Source organism: Protopterus annectens, chromosome 11.part0 (genome assembly GCF_019279795.1).
Source record: "Protopterus annectens isolate FY-2018-M chromosome 11.part0, PAN1.0, whole genome shotgun sequence".
Lineage (NCBI taxonomy): Eukaryota > Metazoa > Chordata > Ceratodontiformes > Protopteridae > Protopterus > Protopterus annectens.
The window spans coordinates 360,807,507-360,823,163 of record NC_056745.1 but is presented as its reverse complement, the minus strand read 5'-3'; the positions used below and the strand labels follow the sequence as shown (position 1 = coordinate 360,823,163).

Below are 15,657 nucleotides of genomic sequence, written 5' to 3'. Positions count from 1 at the left end.
AAGGTACAACCTAACACTCTAATAATGGTCGATTTCAACTACCCTACCATTAACTGGGAAAAAGTACAGTTTTGTACCTACCATAAATGTAGATGTTCGATAGGTATGCATCTGCAGTCATCACATATGGGTTTGTCCTGCCTCAGGCAGCCCTTCGGTCGGCCGGATTCCAAAGTCTGGTCCGGCGTTGGCTGATGTCGCCCTTTCCCCGACGTCAGAGCGCCTGGGGTATAAAAGCGTCAGCCGACGCCATCTTCCTCAGTGTTTCTTGCCCCAGATGCCAAATGCCCTCAAAAGAAGGCTAAATTTGGAGAAATGCAATACATTCCAAACATGCACAGAAATATATATGTACAAATATATATATATATATATATATATATATATATATATATATATCCATATATCCATATATAAAACAAATACACCATAATAGATAACCCCAGCTAGCTATGAGAGGGAAAAGTACCCAATAAATACCAAAGAGGGGAAGGAGGGAGGGTAAACCTGACTTCAGATGCATACCTATCGGACATCTACATTTATGGTAGGTACAAAACTGTACTATGTCCTTCAAGGATGCATCTGCAGTCATCACATAAGGGTAGAATACCATAGCCAATCTGGGGGTGGAGGATCTATGTAAAGGATGGTGTAGCTAAAATGCCCTGCAGGACTGCCGTAGCAAAGCCTGCTCTGGATCTGGAATATAAAGGTAAATTGTAATGCTTGGAAAATGTATGCACGGAGCTCCATGTAGCAGCTTCTAAAATGCACTTGGTAGCCACCTCTCTTAAGAAAGCTGTGGAGGTGGCTGTGGCTCTGGTGGAATGAGGTCTAATGTTAGCTGGCACAGCTTTTCCATGAAAGGAATAACAAGAACGAATGCAATTCCCTATCCATTTTGAAATTGTCCATTTAGAAATTGCTTTTCCTTGTGCACCAGCAGCATATGCCACCAACAACTGCTCAGTTTTTCTGTAGCTTTTAGTTCTGTCCAAGTAGTAGCGCAACTGTCTGTGTATGTCCAGGGTGTGCAGAAGTTTCTCCCCTTTGTTTTGTGGATTTGGAAAGAAGGCAGGCAGGTGAATAGCTTGGTTTAATGAGACCCTGGATACCACCTTTGGCATAAATGAAGGATTGGTTCTCAATGAGACTCTGTCTTGATGAAAAATAAGAAATGGCTGTACTGCCATGAGGGCCTGTAACTCAGACACTCTTCTTGCTGAGGTTATGGCCAGAAGGAAGGAAGGCAGTCTTCCAAGACAGGAACTCTAGTTCTGCAGATGATGCTGGCTCAAAGGGAGGCAGAGTTAGTTTTTCCAACACGAAGTTAAGGTCCCAAGTAGGCACTGGAGGTTTCCTTGGATTATTGATGTTTTTAATTCCTCTTAGAAACTGTCTTAGGAGAGGATGAGAAAAGCCAGGTGGATCAGTATTGTACTCTGCTGAAATTGCTGAAGCATGAATTTTAATGGAAGAGTAAGACAGGCCATTGTGGAGCATTTCTGTCAGGTATTCCAGGATATGTGCCATGTTCATCACTGTCGCATCTAGGCCCTTTGTTGTGCTCCAAGTGTGAAATCTTTTCCATTTTGCTGAATATGCCTTTCTTGTGGAAGGCCGGCGAGCTTCCATGATGATATCCTTCACTCTCTTGGATAGCTTATCCTGAGGAGGAGTCAAGGTATTTTCCAGGCTGTTAGTTTCAAGGTTTTCAGGTTGGAATGCAGAGTTTTGTAATTGTGCTGTGTCAGGAGAAGTGGCCATTGAGGAAGAGGCCATGGTTTCGTACGTGACATGCTCTTTAACAGTGGGTACCAGTGCTGTCTTGGCCAGTCCGGAGCTATCAGAATCACTTTTGGCTGCTCTGTCCTGATCTTCAGTAAGACCTTGGTCATTAATGGAAGAGGTGGAAATGCATACACTGTTAGAGTTCTCCAGCTGAAAGAGAGGGCGTCCTCTTTCCATGCTTGTGGGTGGTATGTCCTTGAGCAGAATTTCTTCAGCTGATGATTGTGGGGGGAGGCAAAAAAAATCTATGTCTGGCCTTCCCCATGATTGTGTTATCTGTAGGAAGATGTCTGGGTGCAGCATCCATTCGTGTGCATCCATGATATTTCTGCTTAAGCTGTCCGCCAGTATATTGTCTTTTCCTGGCACAAACTGGGATTGCAGCTCTATACTGAGTTTCAAGGAAAGTTCCCATAGATTCATTGCCAGTCTGCAAAGAGGGTAGGAATGGGTGCCTCCTTGCTTGTTTATGTACCACATAACTGTGGTGTTGTCTGTCCTTATTAGCAGGTGGCCTTGATGCAGAAAGAGTTTGAAGGCCTCGATTGCATGTATCACTGCCAGAATTTCCTTTTGGTTTATGTGCATGCGTAGCTCCTTTTGTGACCATAGTCCTTGAATACATCTGCCCTCCATGTGTGCTCCCCAACCGTGGTCTGAAGCGTCGGTTGTAATGGTTTGGCTGGCTATTGGTTTGCTGAAGGGCAGACCCCTGTTTGACTGGCTTGCTTGAGCCCACCACAGAAATTCCTTTTGGAGGCATGGAATGAGTGGGATCAAAGTTTCTAAGCTGTGACTGTGCTGAGTCCATAAACTCCTTGGGTACCATTGTAGTTTCCTCATATGCAGCCTTGCTTGTGGAATCAGCAGAATGCAAGATGCCATGTAACCCAGGGCCTGCAGGATTTTCCTTGCAGTCAGCTGAGTTTGTCTTGTCAGATTCTTGAAGTAATCCGGTAGTTGTCTTTGTTTTTCTTCTGTGAGGAAAAGCCATTTGGGTGGTTGTGTCTAGTTCCGCACCCAGAAAAGTTATTCTTTGGGATGGAACAAGTCTTGATTTGTGAATGTTGACTGTATATCCCAAGGCCTGCAGTAGGTGGATGGCATAATTCAAGTCCTTTACCAAAGTTTGTTGGCTGTCCGCTTGTATGAGGCAGTCATCCAGATATGGGTAAATTTGAATCCCCTGAAGTCTGCAGTGTGCAATTACTGATGCCAGGCATTTCGTGAATACTCTGGGCGCAGTAGATAAGCCAAAGGGCAATGCTGAGAATTGATAATGCTCTGAACCTGCAAGAAATCTGAGGTGTCTTCTGCAACTTTGTCTGATAGGGACATGCAGGTATGCCTCCTTGAGGTCTAGAGTCACCAGCCAAGACCCCTTGCCCAGCATGGGAAGGAGTTGCTGTAGAGTCAGCATTTTGAATTTTGGCACAATGAGATAAGTATTCAGTGCGTACAAGTCGAGAATAGGCCTCCATTGATTTTCTTTTCTTGGAACAAGGAATAGTCTGGAATAAAATCCTTGGCCTTGTTCTGAAAGAGGAACCTTTTCTATAGCTTTCATTTGCATTAAGTAGGAGATTTGTTTCAAAGCCTCTGCCCTTTGATTTGGTGGCAGGTCTGGCATGCCTTTTCTTTTTGGCAATGTGTGAAAATGGAACCTGTATCCTTTGTCTATTATTTGCAGTGTCCATTTGTCTCTTGTAATACAGTGCCAATTTACTGAGAATAAAGAAAGCTTTCCTCCCAAAGGTGCTTTTAATTGAGCCCTGGTTGGCGGAGTCAAAGCAAAGTCATTGAGTCTGTCCTTGTGCAGCTGTTGTAAGTCCTGCACTACCTCTCTGGATGGGAGGCTGCCATTGCCGTCCTCTGTAGGAGCCTCTAGCTTGCCCTCTACCTCTGGTACGCCTGCTCTTGCCTCTCTGAAATCTTTCTGTGTCCAGAAAGGACCAATTCTTGGTAGGCCAATTTCTGCTGAATCTTGGTGGTTGGACTTGTAGAAAATCTTTGACTGTTTGTACAGATTTTGCCTTTTCCTCAAATTTCTTTAAGACCTCCTGAGCAGTGGAGCCAAATAAAGTACAGTTTTGTACCTACCATAAATGTAGATGTTCGAAGATCCACATTGCTGCAGTCCTTACTTATGGGTAGTCCGCTGTCCTCGGTCGGCCCGAATACCAAAGTATTAGGCTGACGTCGGTCATGGCGCTCAGAACTGACATCAGAGCGTCAGGGTATAAAAGCGCATGACCGACGTCATATCCTCAGTCTTTTCTTGCCCCAGATGTCAGAAGGCCCTAAAAAGAAAGGCCACAGCCCAAAAACAGGATACCTCCCAAAAACATGCCCAACAACAACCATCACCCAAACCATATTACCATGCCAAACTACAGAGGGGAAGGAGGGAGGGTAAATTGGACTGCAGCAATGTGGATCTTCGAACATCTACATTTATGGTAGGTACAAAACTGTACTATGTTCTTCATCTCACATTGCTGCAGTCCTTACTTATGGGTAGAATCCCAAAGCAGAGGTAAAGGGAGAATGGCAAAATCATAAAGCATTAGGGGCTGCTAAAATGCCCTGTAATATAGCAGAGGCAAATCCAGCCCTAGACTTAGAATAAAGGGGAAGGTGGTAATGCTTGGAAAAAGTATGTACTGAACTCCAAGTGGCTGCTTCCAAAATATCTTTTGTAGCTACCCCTCTTAGAAAGGCAGTAGAAGTGGCAGTAGCTCTAGTGGAATGAGGTCTGATTCCAGCCGGAACCTCCTTACCATGATGGGAATAACAGAAAGAAATACAAAACCCAATCCATTTAGAAATAGTTTGTTTTGAAACAGGTTTCCCTGAGAACCCAAAGCAAAAGAAACAAACAACTGCTGAGACTGCCTGAACCCCTTGGTTCTGCTCAAATAATAACGTAACTGTCTGTGAATATCCAAAGTATGCAAAATCTTCTCCCTTTATTTTGGGGTTTGCATAAAAAGTAGGCAAATGAATAGTTTGGTTCAAGGCCACACTAGAAACCACTTTAGGCATAAAGGAAGGATTAGTGCAAAGATACCCTATCCTTATGAAAAATCAGGAAAGGTTCCACTGCCATAAGGGCCTGTAATTCAGAAACCCTTCTTGCAGAGGTAATGGCCAACAAAAAAGCAGTCTTCCATGATAAATACTTTAACTCGGCAGTAGCTGCAGGCTCAAAAGGTTGTAGAGTAAGTTTTTCCAACACAAAATTGAGATCCCAAGCAGGAGTAGGAGCTCTACGGGGGTCTTATGTTCTTTGCCCCTCTAAGAAATTGCTTAAACAAAGGATGGGAAAACAAAGGAGGGTCACAATCATAGTGAGCAGAAATGGCTGCAGCATGAACCTTTATCGAGGAGAAAGACAAACCCTTGTCCAATAACTCAGTAAGATATTGAAGAGAAACACTTAAATCAGGCTTGGAAACATCAAATTCCTTCGCTCTGCTCCAAAGAAAAAATCTCCTCCATTTATCTGCGTAAACTTTCCTTATACTAGGCCTTCTGGCCTCCAAAATAACATTCAAAACTTGCTGTGGAAGCTGAGACCCTCCAGGGTCTAGAACAGAATATGCCAGGCTGTGAGATGCAGAGACTGAATCTTGACATTGAGGAAGTGATTGCCCTCCTGAGACAAAAGATGCGGAATCAAAGGCAGAGGCCATGGAGGCTCCCGTACTAAACTCCTCAGTAGTGGGTACCAGTGCTGTCGAGGCCAATCCGGCTATCAGAATCATGGATGGCTTGTCTATTCTGGCCTTCAGGAGTACCTTGGGAATGAGAGGCAGAGGTGGAAAGGCATAGACGTGAAGATTGCTCCAACTGAATGATAGAGCATCCACCTTCCAAGCTGTGGGATGAAACATTTTGTGCAAAACCTTGGCAACTGGTAATTTAGTGGAGAAGCGAACAGATCTATGTCTGGAGTCCCCATAACACTGTCAACTTTTGAAACACATGAGGATCCAGTTTCCACTCGTGAGGATCCACAATTTGTCTGCTCAACACATCTGCTAAGGAGTTCTGTGCTCCTGGTAGAAACCTTGCCTGAAGATTGAGTTGTAAACTGAGAGCAGTCTCCCACAAAATCATCGCTTGCCTGCAAAGAGGGTACGAATGGGTTCCCCCTTGCTTGTTGATGTACCACATGACAGTAGTATTGTCTGTTTGAATCAACACCTGTCCTGGGTGAAGTAAATCCCTGAAAGCCATCAATGCAAATTGAACTGCTAACATCTCCTTCAAGTTGATATGCAAATGTTGAAGTCTGACAGGCCACGTGTCTTGCACCCATTTTCCATTGAGGTGTGCTCCCCAAGCCTTGTCCGAGGCATCTGTCGTTAAAATCTGACTCGCCTCTGGTCGGGTCACAGAGAGTCCCTTGTTTAGGTGACATTCCTGAGCCCACCACAAAAATTCCTTCTGAATGCAAGGTATTATTGGAATGACAGTGTCTAGATCTTGGCAGTGTTGTGTCCATACATTTTGAGATACCATTGAAGCTTCCTCATATGCAGTTTGGCATTGGGAAGCACCAGAATACAAGATGCCATGAACCCCAAGGCTTGAAGGACTGTCCTTGCAGTCAGCCTGGACTGTAGAGACATTTGATGGAAATAAAGAGAAAGGCTTCTTTGTTTGCCGGGGTCAAAAGGCCATCTGGGAAGCTGTATTCAGTCTCACACCCAGAAAGCACATGTCCTGAGAGGGTACTAGACTGGACTTTGTTTCGTTCACAGAATACCCTAGGCATCTTAACACTACCATCACATACTGTAGATGATGAAGAAGTTCGTCCTTGTGTTGTGCAATAATCAGGCAATCGTCCAAATAAGGATAAATCTGTATTCCTCTTAACCTGAAAAAGGCTATCACTGGAGCCAGAACCTTCGTGAACACTCTGGGCAGTAGATAAGCCAAAGGGCAATGCAGAGAACTGATAATGTAAATTTCCAGCCAAAACGCAGGTACCTCCTGCAACTGGGCCTGATAGGAACATGAAGATAAGCCTCTTTGAGATCCAGAGTTACCATCCAGTGATCTTTTCCCAACAGAGGTAAAAGCTGTTGTAACGTCAGCATTTTGAACTTTGGAATGTCCAGATAAGTGTTGAGGATAGATAAATCCAAAATTGGTCTCCACGTGTTCCCTTTCTTTGGTACTAGAAACAGGCGAGAATAAAATCCTAGTCCCACTTCTGACAGAGGAACTGGCTGAATAGCTCCTATTTGAAGAAGTAAAGAAATCTGCTTGTGAGCCTCTATCCTTTGCCGAGGAGGAACGTCTGGCATGCCTTTGAAAGGAGGCAATGTATGGAAATAAAACTTGTAGCCTCGGTTTATAATGTCCAATACCCATTTGTCCTGGGTGACTAAAAGCCAGTTTTGCTTGAAGAGTGCTAACTTTCCTCCCAAAGGAGCTGCCAGGCAAGAAGAATCTGGCAGCTGAAAATGCAGGTCATTGGGCCTGTTTACGAAAAGGACTGGCCCCTGCCCTCACCTGCAGATTGTGCAGGCGAACTCCAAGTTCTAGGCCTGAATGTACTGTGAGCTCTGCCCCTGCCACGTCTAGATCTACCCCTAGATTGAGAATCAGAAGAAGGGTAGGTCCACCCCTTAGTAGGCCAATTTCTACTAAACTTTGGAGGTTGCACCCGCAAAAAATCTTTAACAGTCTGCATAGACTTAGCCTTGTCTTCCATTTTCTTCAAAACCGACTCCACAGGGGGACCAAACAAAACTTCAGACTGTAAAGGGGCATCCAGAATTCTAGTTTTAACATGCTCGGACAAATTCTGATCCTTAAGCCAGACGTGCCTGCGAAGAACTGAACCAGTGGCAGCCACCCTAGAAGAGGCCTGCACAGCATCAAAACCACACTGCAAAGAATGCTTACCCACCTGTTCAGAGACATGTACTAAATCCTGAAATTCTTTACACTCTATGCCCTCTGCCAAAGCATCCACTTTAGATTTTAGCTGAGAAAGGAGGCAATTCTGATACTTCAACATATGAAACTGGCAATTTAAAGCCCTCATTGCTAAAGTAGAAGAGGTATACACCTTCTTACCCCATCTATCCAAAGCTCTAGCTTCCTTATCTAGAGGAACCGGATTCTTTACAACAGAGGCTCTAACACCCTTAGGCCCCTGACTAATAGTTTCTGGGTCCGCCCTAGGACTCTTATACAGATATTTATGAGCCTCAGGCACCCTGTAATATCTGTCCGGTTTAACTGGCGCAGGAGGCAAAGAATCTGGATTAAGGGAAGCCTCCGAGAAAACATCTTGAACAACATCCAAAACAGGAGGCATAGCCAAGGGTCTATGCTGTGGTAAAAACAAGAATTCCCTAAGCCTCTTCCTTGAATCAGAGAAATCCTGTCCTTCCCACTTAAAATGCTCCCTCATGGAATGCAGAGTTTCTGAAAATGAAAAATCCTCTGGAGGAGAAGCAGAGGGAGTGGAATCCTCTGCATCAGAATCCGAATAAGGAGGAAAATCTAGAATATCTTCAGCAGAAGACTCTTCATCTGAGGCCTGATCCAAACTTTCCAACTCTGGCTCCACCCTGGGCCTCTTATCAGGAGGGGGCATAGAACATCTAATTAAAGTAATCAAATCTTCTGCCATTTTAAGCATGTGCTTTTTAGGCACAGACCCAGAAGTACCTGGAGGGACACCAGAGGAAGGCAAAACAGACCTGCCCTTAGAAGAAGTCTTAGTAATAGAAGCAGAAGGCCTAACCACCTTAGGCATAGAAGGGAGAACAGTAACTTGAGAGGCCCCTTCAGCCTGACCTGACTCCTGGGAGGCCACATCCTGCAAAATCAAAGTTTCCCCCTGAGACTCAACAGAAACTTCAGCCGGATCCCCTGCTCTACTGTAGCTTCTGCAGGACCGGCGTCCGAACGGACGAATCAACCTGTCTAGGTTTCAAGGATTTGTCTTTGCGCTTCTTGGAAGCGGGCCGGAGGATCCGACGGCATATTATAATTACACCGCTTACCAAAGACTAACCTAGCACAATCTAACCTTCTTTTTATAGTGCGCTTATTAAACCTAGCACAAAACCGACACCCGACTACGTCGTGGTCCGTCCCAGACAAGGAATGCAAAGAGAGTGATAATCCCTATGCGGTATCTGTTTCCCACAAGAAATACAATTATTCACTTTTTCTGACATCCGGAATTAACTGAAGCAAGAAAAAACAAAAATATTCCCCAACGGGGTACTTAGCCCAACTTGGTTTCGGTCTGAAACTCAGAATTCGAAAATTTCAGAACGCCGAACGGCACTCGCAACGCTGCTTCTGCATCGGACCATGCGGCAAAAAAGACTGAGGATATGACGTCGGTCATGCGCTTTTATACCCTGACGCTCTGATGTCAGTTCTGAGCGCCATGACCGACGTCAGCCTAATACTTTGGTATTCGGGCCGACCGAGGACAGCGGACTACCCATAAGTAAGGACTGCAGCAATGTGAGATGAAGAACATCTTTTGCTTTTCCAGTGGAGCATCCAGAAGCTTAGCTTTAACATGGTCTGGCAGAGATTGTTCCTTCAGCCAAGCATGCCTACATATGACTGCACCTGTCATAGCTGACCTACATGAAGCTTCCAATGCATCATAACCACACTGCAAGAAATGGTTGCTAACCTGCTGGGAGTTATGTACCAGATCCTGAAGTGATTTGCGATCTAGGGGTTCAGGTGAAGACAGTTTCTTATGCAATTCATCTAACAAATACTCTTGGTACTGTATCATATGAAATTGACAATTTAATGCCCTCATAGAAAGAGTAGCAGAAGTATACACTTTTTTACCCCATCTCTCTAAAGCCCTAGACTCCCTTTCAGAGGGCAGTGGATTTTTAGATGTGGCAGCTGCAACCCCTTTAGGGCCCTGGGAAATAGTTTCTGGATCAGCAGAGTGGGCCTTGTAAAGAAAATGATGAGAGTCCGGGACCCTGTAGTACCTATCGGGCTTGACAGGGGCCGGAGGAAGAGTGTCAGGGGTTATGCTAGACTCAGAGTACACATCATCAATGACATTCAAAACAGGAGGAATAGCCAAAGGTCTATGCTGAGGTAAATGCAGAAAAGTTCTTAATCTTTTCCTGGAATCAGAGAATTCCTGGCCCTGCCATTTGAAATGCTCTCTCATAGTGTGAAGGGTCTCCCCGAAGGATAGTTCTTCAGGAGGGGAGGCCGAGGGGATAGATTCCTCTGCATCAGAGTCCTCGTAGGCCAAAAAAGCCCCCTCCTGGTAGTCCGAGAGAGCAGAGCCATCAGAGGCCTCCTCTGAGGGTGGGGATCAGAGGGCTCAACCCTGGGCCTTTTGTCTACAGGAGGTTGAGAGCCCCTGTCCGGATGGGGTTGGGAGCCCCTAATTAAGGAAATAAGGTCCTCTGCTAAGGTTAGAATCTGTGAACTTGTAGTGGGTCCCTGAGGAGTAACCCTGGGAGGCATAGCTTTTGTGTGTTTAGCAGCTTTAGCCCTGGTGAATGCCTTTATGGACATGGATGCAGGAGGCCTGGCTGCACCACATGCTGTTGTAGTTTTGTCTAGAGGAATGGTGTCGAAAGTTTCCAAGACACCAGTTTCTGAAGGAAATTCAATAACCGACTCAGCTGGGGCCTCCGGGGCCGAAGTTGTCGGTTGAGCGGTTTCGGGGGTCGGAAGTACCAAGGACTTGGTTTCAGCCGAGACAGAGACACTCGCGGTAGGCCTGGCCGTGGTTTCAGCCGAAACCGCGGGCCGCGTGTGTCGGTCCTTGTCCTTCCGTTTCTTTGTTAAATGTGAAGTCGGGAGTCTCCGACGGCATATTGTATGAAAAACTAGCCCCAAAAAATTCCTCTGCAAACTCCGCCCGAAGTCTAAGAGTGCGTCGGTTGAAGGAAGCACAGGCTGAACAGGCCGAGACGTCGTGGTCTGGGCCTAGGCAGGGGAGGCAGTAAGAGTGGAAATTCTTATGAGGTATTTGTTTCTCACAAGTTAAGCAATTATTAACTTTATCTGACATCGGCTGAGGCAAGAAAGAGTCCCCAACGGGGTACTTAGCTTTTGAAGTCTTTGGTAGCTGAATTACAGGAGCTGGCCGACCGGCACTTGCGAACTGCTTCTGCTTCGGGCACCACGCGGCAAGAAAGACTGAGGAAGATGGCGTCGGCTGACGCTTTATACCCCAGGCGCTCTGACGTCGGGGAAAGGGCGACATCAGCTGACGACGGACCCAGACTTTGGAATCCGGCCGACCGAAGGGCTGCCTGAGGCAGGACAACCCATATGTGATGACTGCAGATGCATCCTTGAAGGACATCTACTCATGTACCAACTCTTTTGCTCAACGTTTTCTGGAAATCATCAATTCCATCGCCTTGGATCAACTTATCCACACCCTCACCAGGGGCAGCAATATCCTAGACCTGGTCATCAGCAACATGGGTGACCGGTGTTGCACACCAGAGGTCAGCTCCTCATTGGTCAGATCCGACCACAAGCTAATCACCCTAGACATCCACATCCCGCTCCCACCCCCAATTAGGAAAACAACCCGTAAAAAATTTCTCCAAAGCCAACTTCACGCTTCTTAAGAGAGAAGTGGCAAACTTCACGACACCCATGCAGATGGACAATACAGGTACGACTGCTGAATCCTACACAAATGCACTTTATAAGCACTTACTCGAGTACATGGATCGTACCATCCCTAACAGAACCAAGATGCTATCCTCAAAAAAAAGGAAGCCAATCTGGTGGTCTTCTGCCATAAACAAACTCTACAACAGAAGAAAGAAACTTTTGAAAAGAGTAAAATCCCACGATTGCAGAAACTCCCTGATCAGCCTCAGTAAGAAGCTGAGATCCCTCATAAAATCCTCCAAAGCTAGTTATGAAAACAAAATCGCCACTGATTCTAAAGACAACCACAAAGCATTCTATAGCTATGTCAAGAATCTCAATGGCAACACTCAGATCTGCTCTGAGTTACAGCACAATGACACTAAATATACAGAACCAACTGATATTGCCAACATCCTGGCAGATAGTTTCAGTGCTAACTCTACCCCCCCCCTCTCACCCCCTAAAGGGTCCATCTTTATACGAGAAGAATGCAAAGTTCCTGTAATCACGGTTGCACAGGTAAAAACCTCACTTTGCAAAGCCAAGAACACAGCATCCATGGGAGCTGACAACATCTCAGGCTGCTTCCCGCATGAACTACAGAATGAATTGGCACTCCACCTAAGTACCATATTCAATCATAGCCTCACCTCAGGCTTTGTGCCCATTGAATGGCGCACCGTGATGGTTATCCCACTCCACAAAGGGGGGGGGGGCCACAACAGACCAGGGGAACTACCGCCCCATTAGCCTGACGAGCCTGGTCTGCAAGGCCATGGAATGTATCATCATGGAACTCAAACAAAGACATTGGAGATCTCCAAACTCTGGACCCCACACAGTTTGGGTTTGTAAAAGGCAGATCATGTCTCCTAAACCTGATAGAGTTCTTTGAAGTAGTCACCAAAGTCATAGATGAGGGTAAGGTAGTTCACACAGCCTATCTAGATCTCGCCAAGGCGCTTGACACTATCCCCCACTCAGGAATTATAGATAAACTCACTAAACTAGGTATAAATCCCTGTGTCACAAGATGGGTTGCCCACTGGCTTACTGACAGAACCCACACTGTGAAAGTAACAGACTCCAAATCAGACTTCAGACCAGTGACAAGTGGAGTACCACAGGGTTCAGTCCTGCGTCCTCTCCTGTTTGGTATCTACTTCTCTGAAGTACAGACCAGCACAGAAGGTCTTTGGCTAACTAAATTTGCAGATGACTGCAAACTAGGAGCCATAATTGAAACTCCTAACAATGTGGACATCCTACAAAAGGGCCTCACTGAGACAGATGCCTGGTGTCAAAGCCATGGTCTCAAGCTCAATGCCAAAAAGTGCATTGTCATCCCCTTTGGTAAAAACTCTGCACCCATGAACTACCACATAGGCGGTAGTCTACTTAACACCGAAAGTGTGATAAGAGACCTTGGGACACAGGTGGACAGTAGTCTCTCCTTTGATAATCATATTGCCACAGTGGTCAGGAAATCCTTCTATGTGGCACACCTCATCACCAAAGGTTTCTCATCCAGAAAAAAAGAGGTAATTGTTCCCCTCTACTCAAAACTCATTAGACCCATTATAGAGTACAACGCCCCTTTTGGTATGTACCTCACAAGACATCTACAACAACTGGAAAGGCTGCAAAAATACCTCACAAAGAGGATTACTGGCCTCAAACAGATCCCTTACGCAGACAGTCTCAAAAAACTCCAGCTTTACTCTGTCGCATATCACCTACTCACAGACGATCTCTGCCTAACAAACAAAGCTATGACAAACCCAGAGCTGTCGGACATGCTCCACTTAAAGAAATCCCAATCCCTCTGAGCTACACCCTCTAGGAACCTAAACCTTGTCACCACAACAAACAACATGCTGGAGATCGGATAGATTCCTGTCCCAGAGACTTCCCATACTTTGGAACAGACTACCTATCTATGTCAAACAGAGCTCCTCATTAGCACTCTTCAAGAAAATTCTTGATGACTGGATGGGTAAAAGGAAATTCACCCCGGGAATCACTTCTGTGGTTCTGCTTGAGAGGGGCACAGGAAAATAATTTTCTTGGGTGGCGAAAGCCAGGGTACCTTTTGGGCTAGGCTTGTATAGGCCCTAGGGCCAATAGCCTAGTACCTACCTATGAACCTAAATGCCATCGGGCAGATAGCCTAGTACCTACCTATGAAGCTATGAAATCCTTGGCAGGATAGAATCCATATAGCCAATGCTGCCATAGCAGTGATTTATGATGAACATCACAAGTTTTCCTTAAAAAAAAAAAAAAAAAAAAAGGATTTTGTAATGAAAGTATCACTAGCTGACTATCAGTACCAAAAAGTCCACAAAAAGACTACACTTCAGCAGCAAGAAAGCTCTGTAGCTTTTGGTACTCAATGCCTTTTACAAGGAGCTCTGATTGAGCTCCTAGTAGTTACATCATGTGGAAGGTGCTTTGAAATGCTGCCGGTTGGTCATATCCTTGGTAGGATACAACTTCAAAAGCTTGAGCCACTGCAACAGTGATCTAATGTTGAACATGCTGCCATTATAAATAATGCAGTATAAATTATACTCAGGTCTGCCCAAAGGTAGGAAATGTGAAAGATGCCTTTTCTGCTTCTCTTAAAAAAAGAAGTACAAGCCATTATCAAAATATATTTACAAACAGCAATAGAAAAAAATCGGAATAAATTCTCTTCAGAAAAAAATGCAACAAATGAGCGTTAAGAAGGAAATGCTACTCCCTCTACAATACCCACACATGATCTCACCCTGGCAGATTGGACTACTCCCGGTTAGGCAATGAAATTTCACTGCTAAGCAAAATTTCAGTTGAAAGACCAGATTCCTTAAAGAGGTGCAACCCCGTGAAAAAAAATGAAGTGAATCCCTGAGCAGATAAATTATGTAGGCCAGAGTTTTTCAAACAATGTAGGCAGACTCCCTACAGTGGCTAAAGCATTGTTTAGAGGAAGCGCAAGTCTGCCTGTAAACATCTGCATAGTGAAAACAAACACTACGGCATTTTTTTTAATGTGAAATCACATTAAAAGCAGAATTATAACAATCAAAGAACATGTGTAAACAAAAGTTAAAGAATAATCAATTAAGAGAGGTGTTGGTTATATCAAATGTGTACATGTTAACAGAGAAACATATATTTTATTTGGTTTACAATCAAAATCTCATTTGCACAACATGCGAACAGGAAAAGTTGAATAGGTAAGTTCAGCACTTCAAATAATCGAAAATAAAAATGTTGAAGTCACAACAGTGAATGCACACTAGCATTCACTGTTGTGGATTCAACATTTTGAATGCAGACCGCACTATAGTGGGGATTGGGAAATGTACCCTTTCTCTCATTGTAGTACGATCTCGGAGTTTGTATATATAAGTAGCAGGGGGTGTGGGGGGTGCAGGGGTTTTGCCCCCTGCAAAACGTCAATAGGTATTGACCGCAAGTGTGGTATTTTCGGTAAAGTCGACATTCTTGAGTTGCTGACTTTCCTTAAATACCTGGTTTGGTCATGTTCCTGCTCGTGAATTTGATTTCCGACATTTTGGGTTGGAAATATGAACACTCGCATGTTGCAGGTGCGAGATTTTGATAGTAAACTGTTTTATTTGTATGGGGAGGTCCATCATTCTTTGATGCACAAACATTTCCATGGTTTGAGAGAGTGTCACTGTGACGAAGTCTAAGAACCTATTATGCAGTCTATCACAATCTCTAGATAATGCAGTCAAGTCACTGGCTCTAAAGTTATTTTTTATAAACCTCACTGGACTGGCTTTAAAGTTAACACAGTGAACACCAACATAATCCACTTACCACAAAACAAAAGTGTAAAAATAACAGTAAGTTGATAAACAGCTTGGCCCAAAATATTTTTCATCATGGTCCGAGAAATGAGTGGTTTATTTCTCCCGTAAGGTTTCCTCAGTAAAAGCGCTTCAGTAGGTGGTTCAGTGGCCAAAGCAAGAGAAGCAAAGGTGTCCATAATTAAATTCACCCACAACATCTGAACAGCTTTTAGTGGAGAATCCTACAAAAAAGGGGGAAAACAATACTTCACTGACCAAGGATTTCCATCTTCAAGAATGAAAATAACAGTTAATTCATTATTTTAATGTATTTTATTACTCCACTACAGCATACACATTTTCAACTACTGCACAGTCTACAGCAGATCTAGATGAT

General features: G+C 44.6%; 1 protein-coding gene across 1 annotated transcript in view; it reads right to left on the bottom strand.

The window, feature by feature from the left end:
• ATP2B1 (ATPase plasma membrane Ca2+ transporting 1) overlaps positions 1 to 15,657 on the bottom strand; it is a gene marked incomplete in the record, with an annotated part of 2,275,481 nt that overhangs the window by 544,923 nt on the left and 1,714,901 nt on the right. The window contains 1 exon segment of the mRNA XM_044087859.1: positions 15,289 to 15,502. Coding sequence (XP_043943794.1) covers positions 15,289 to 15,502 — 214 coding nt within the window.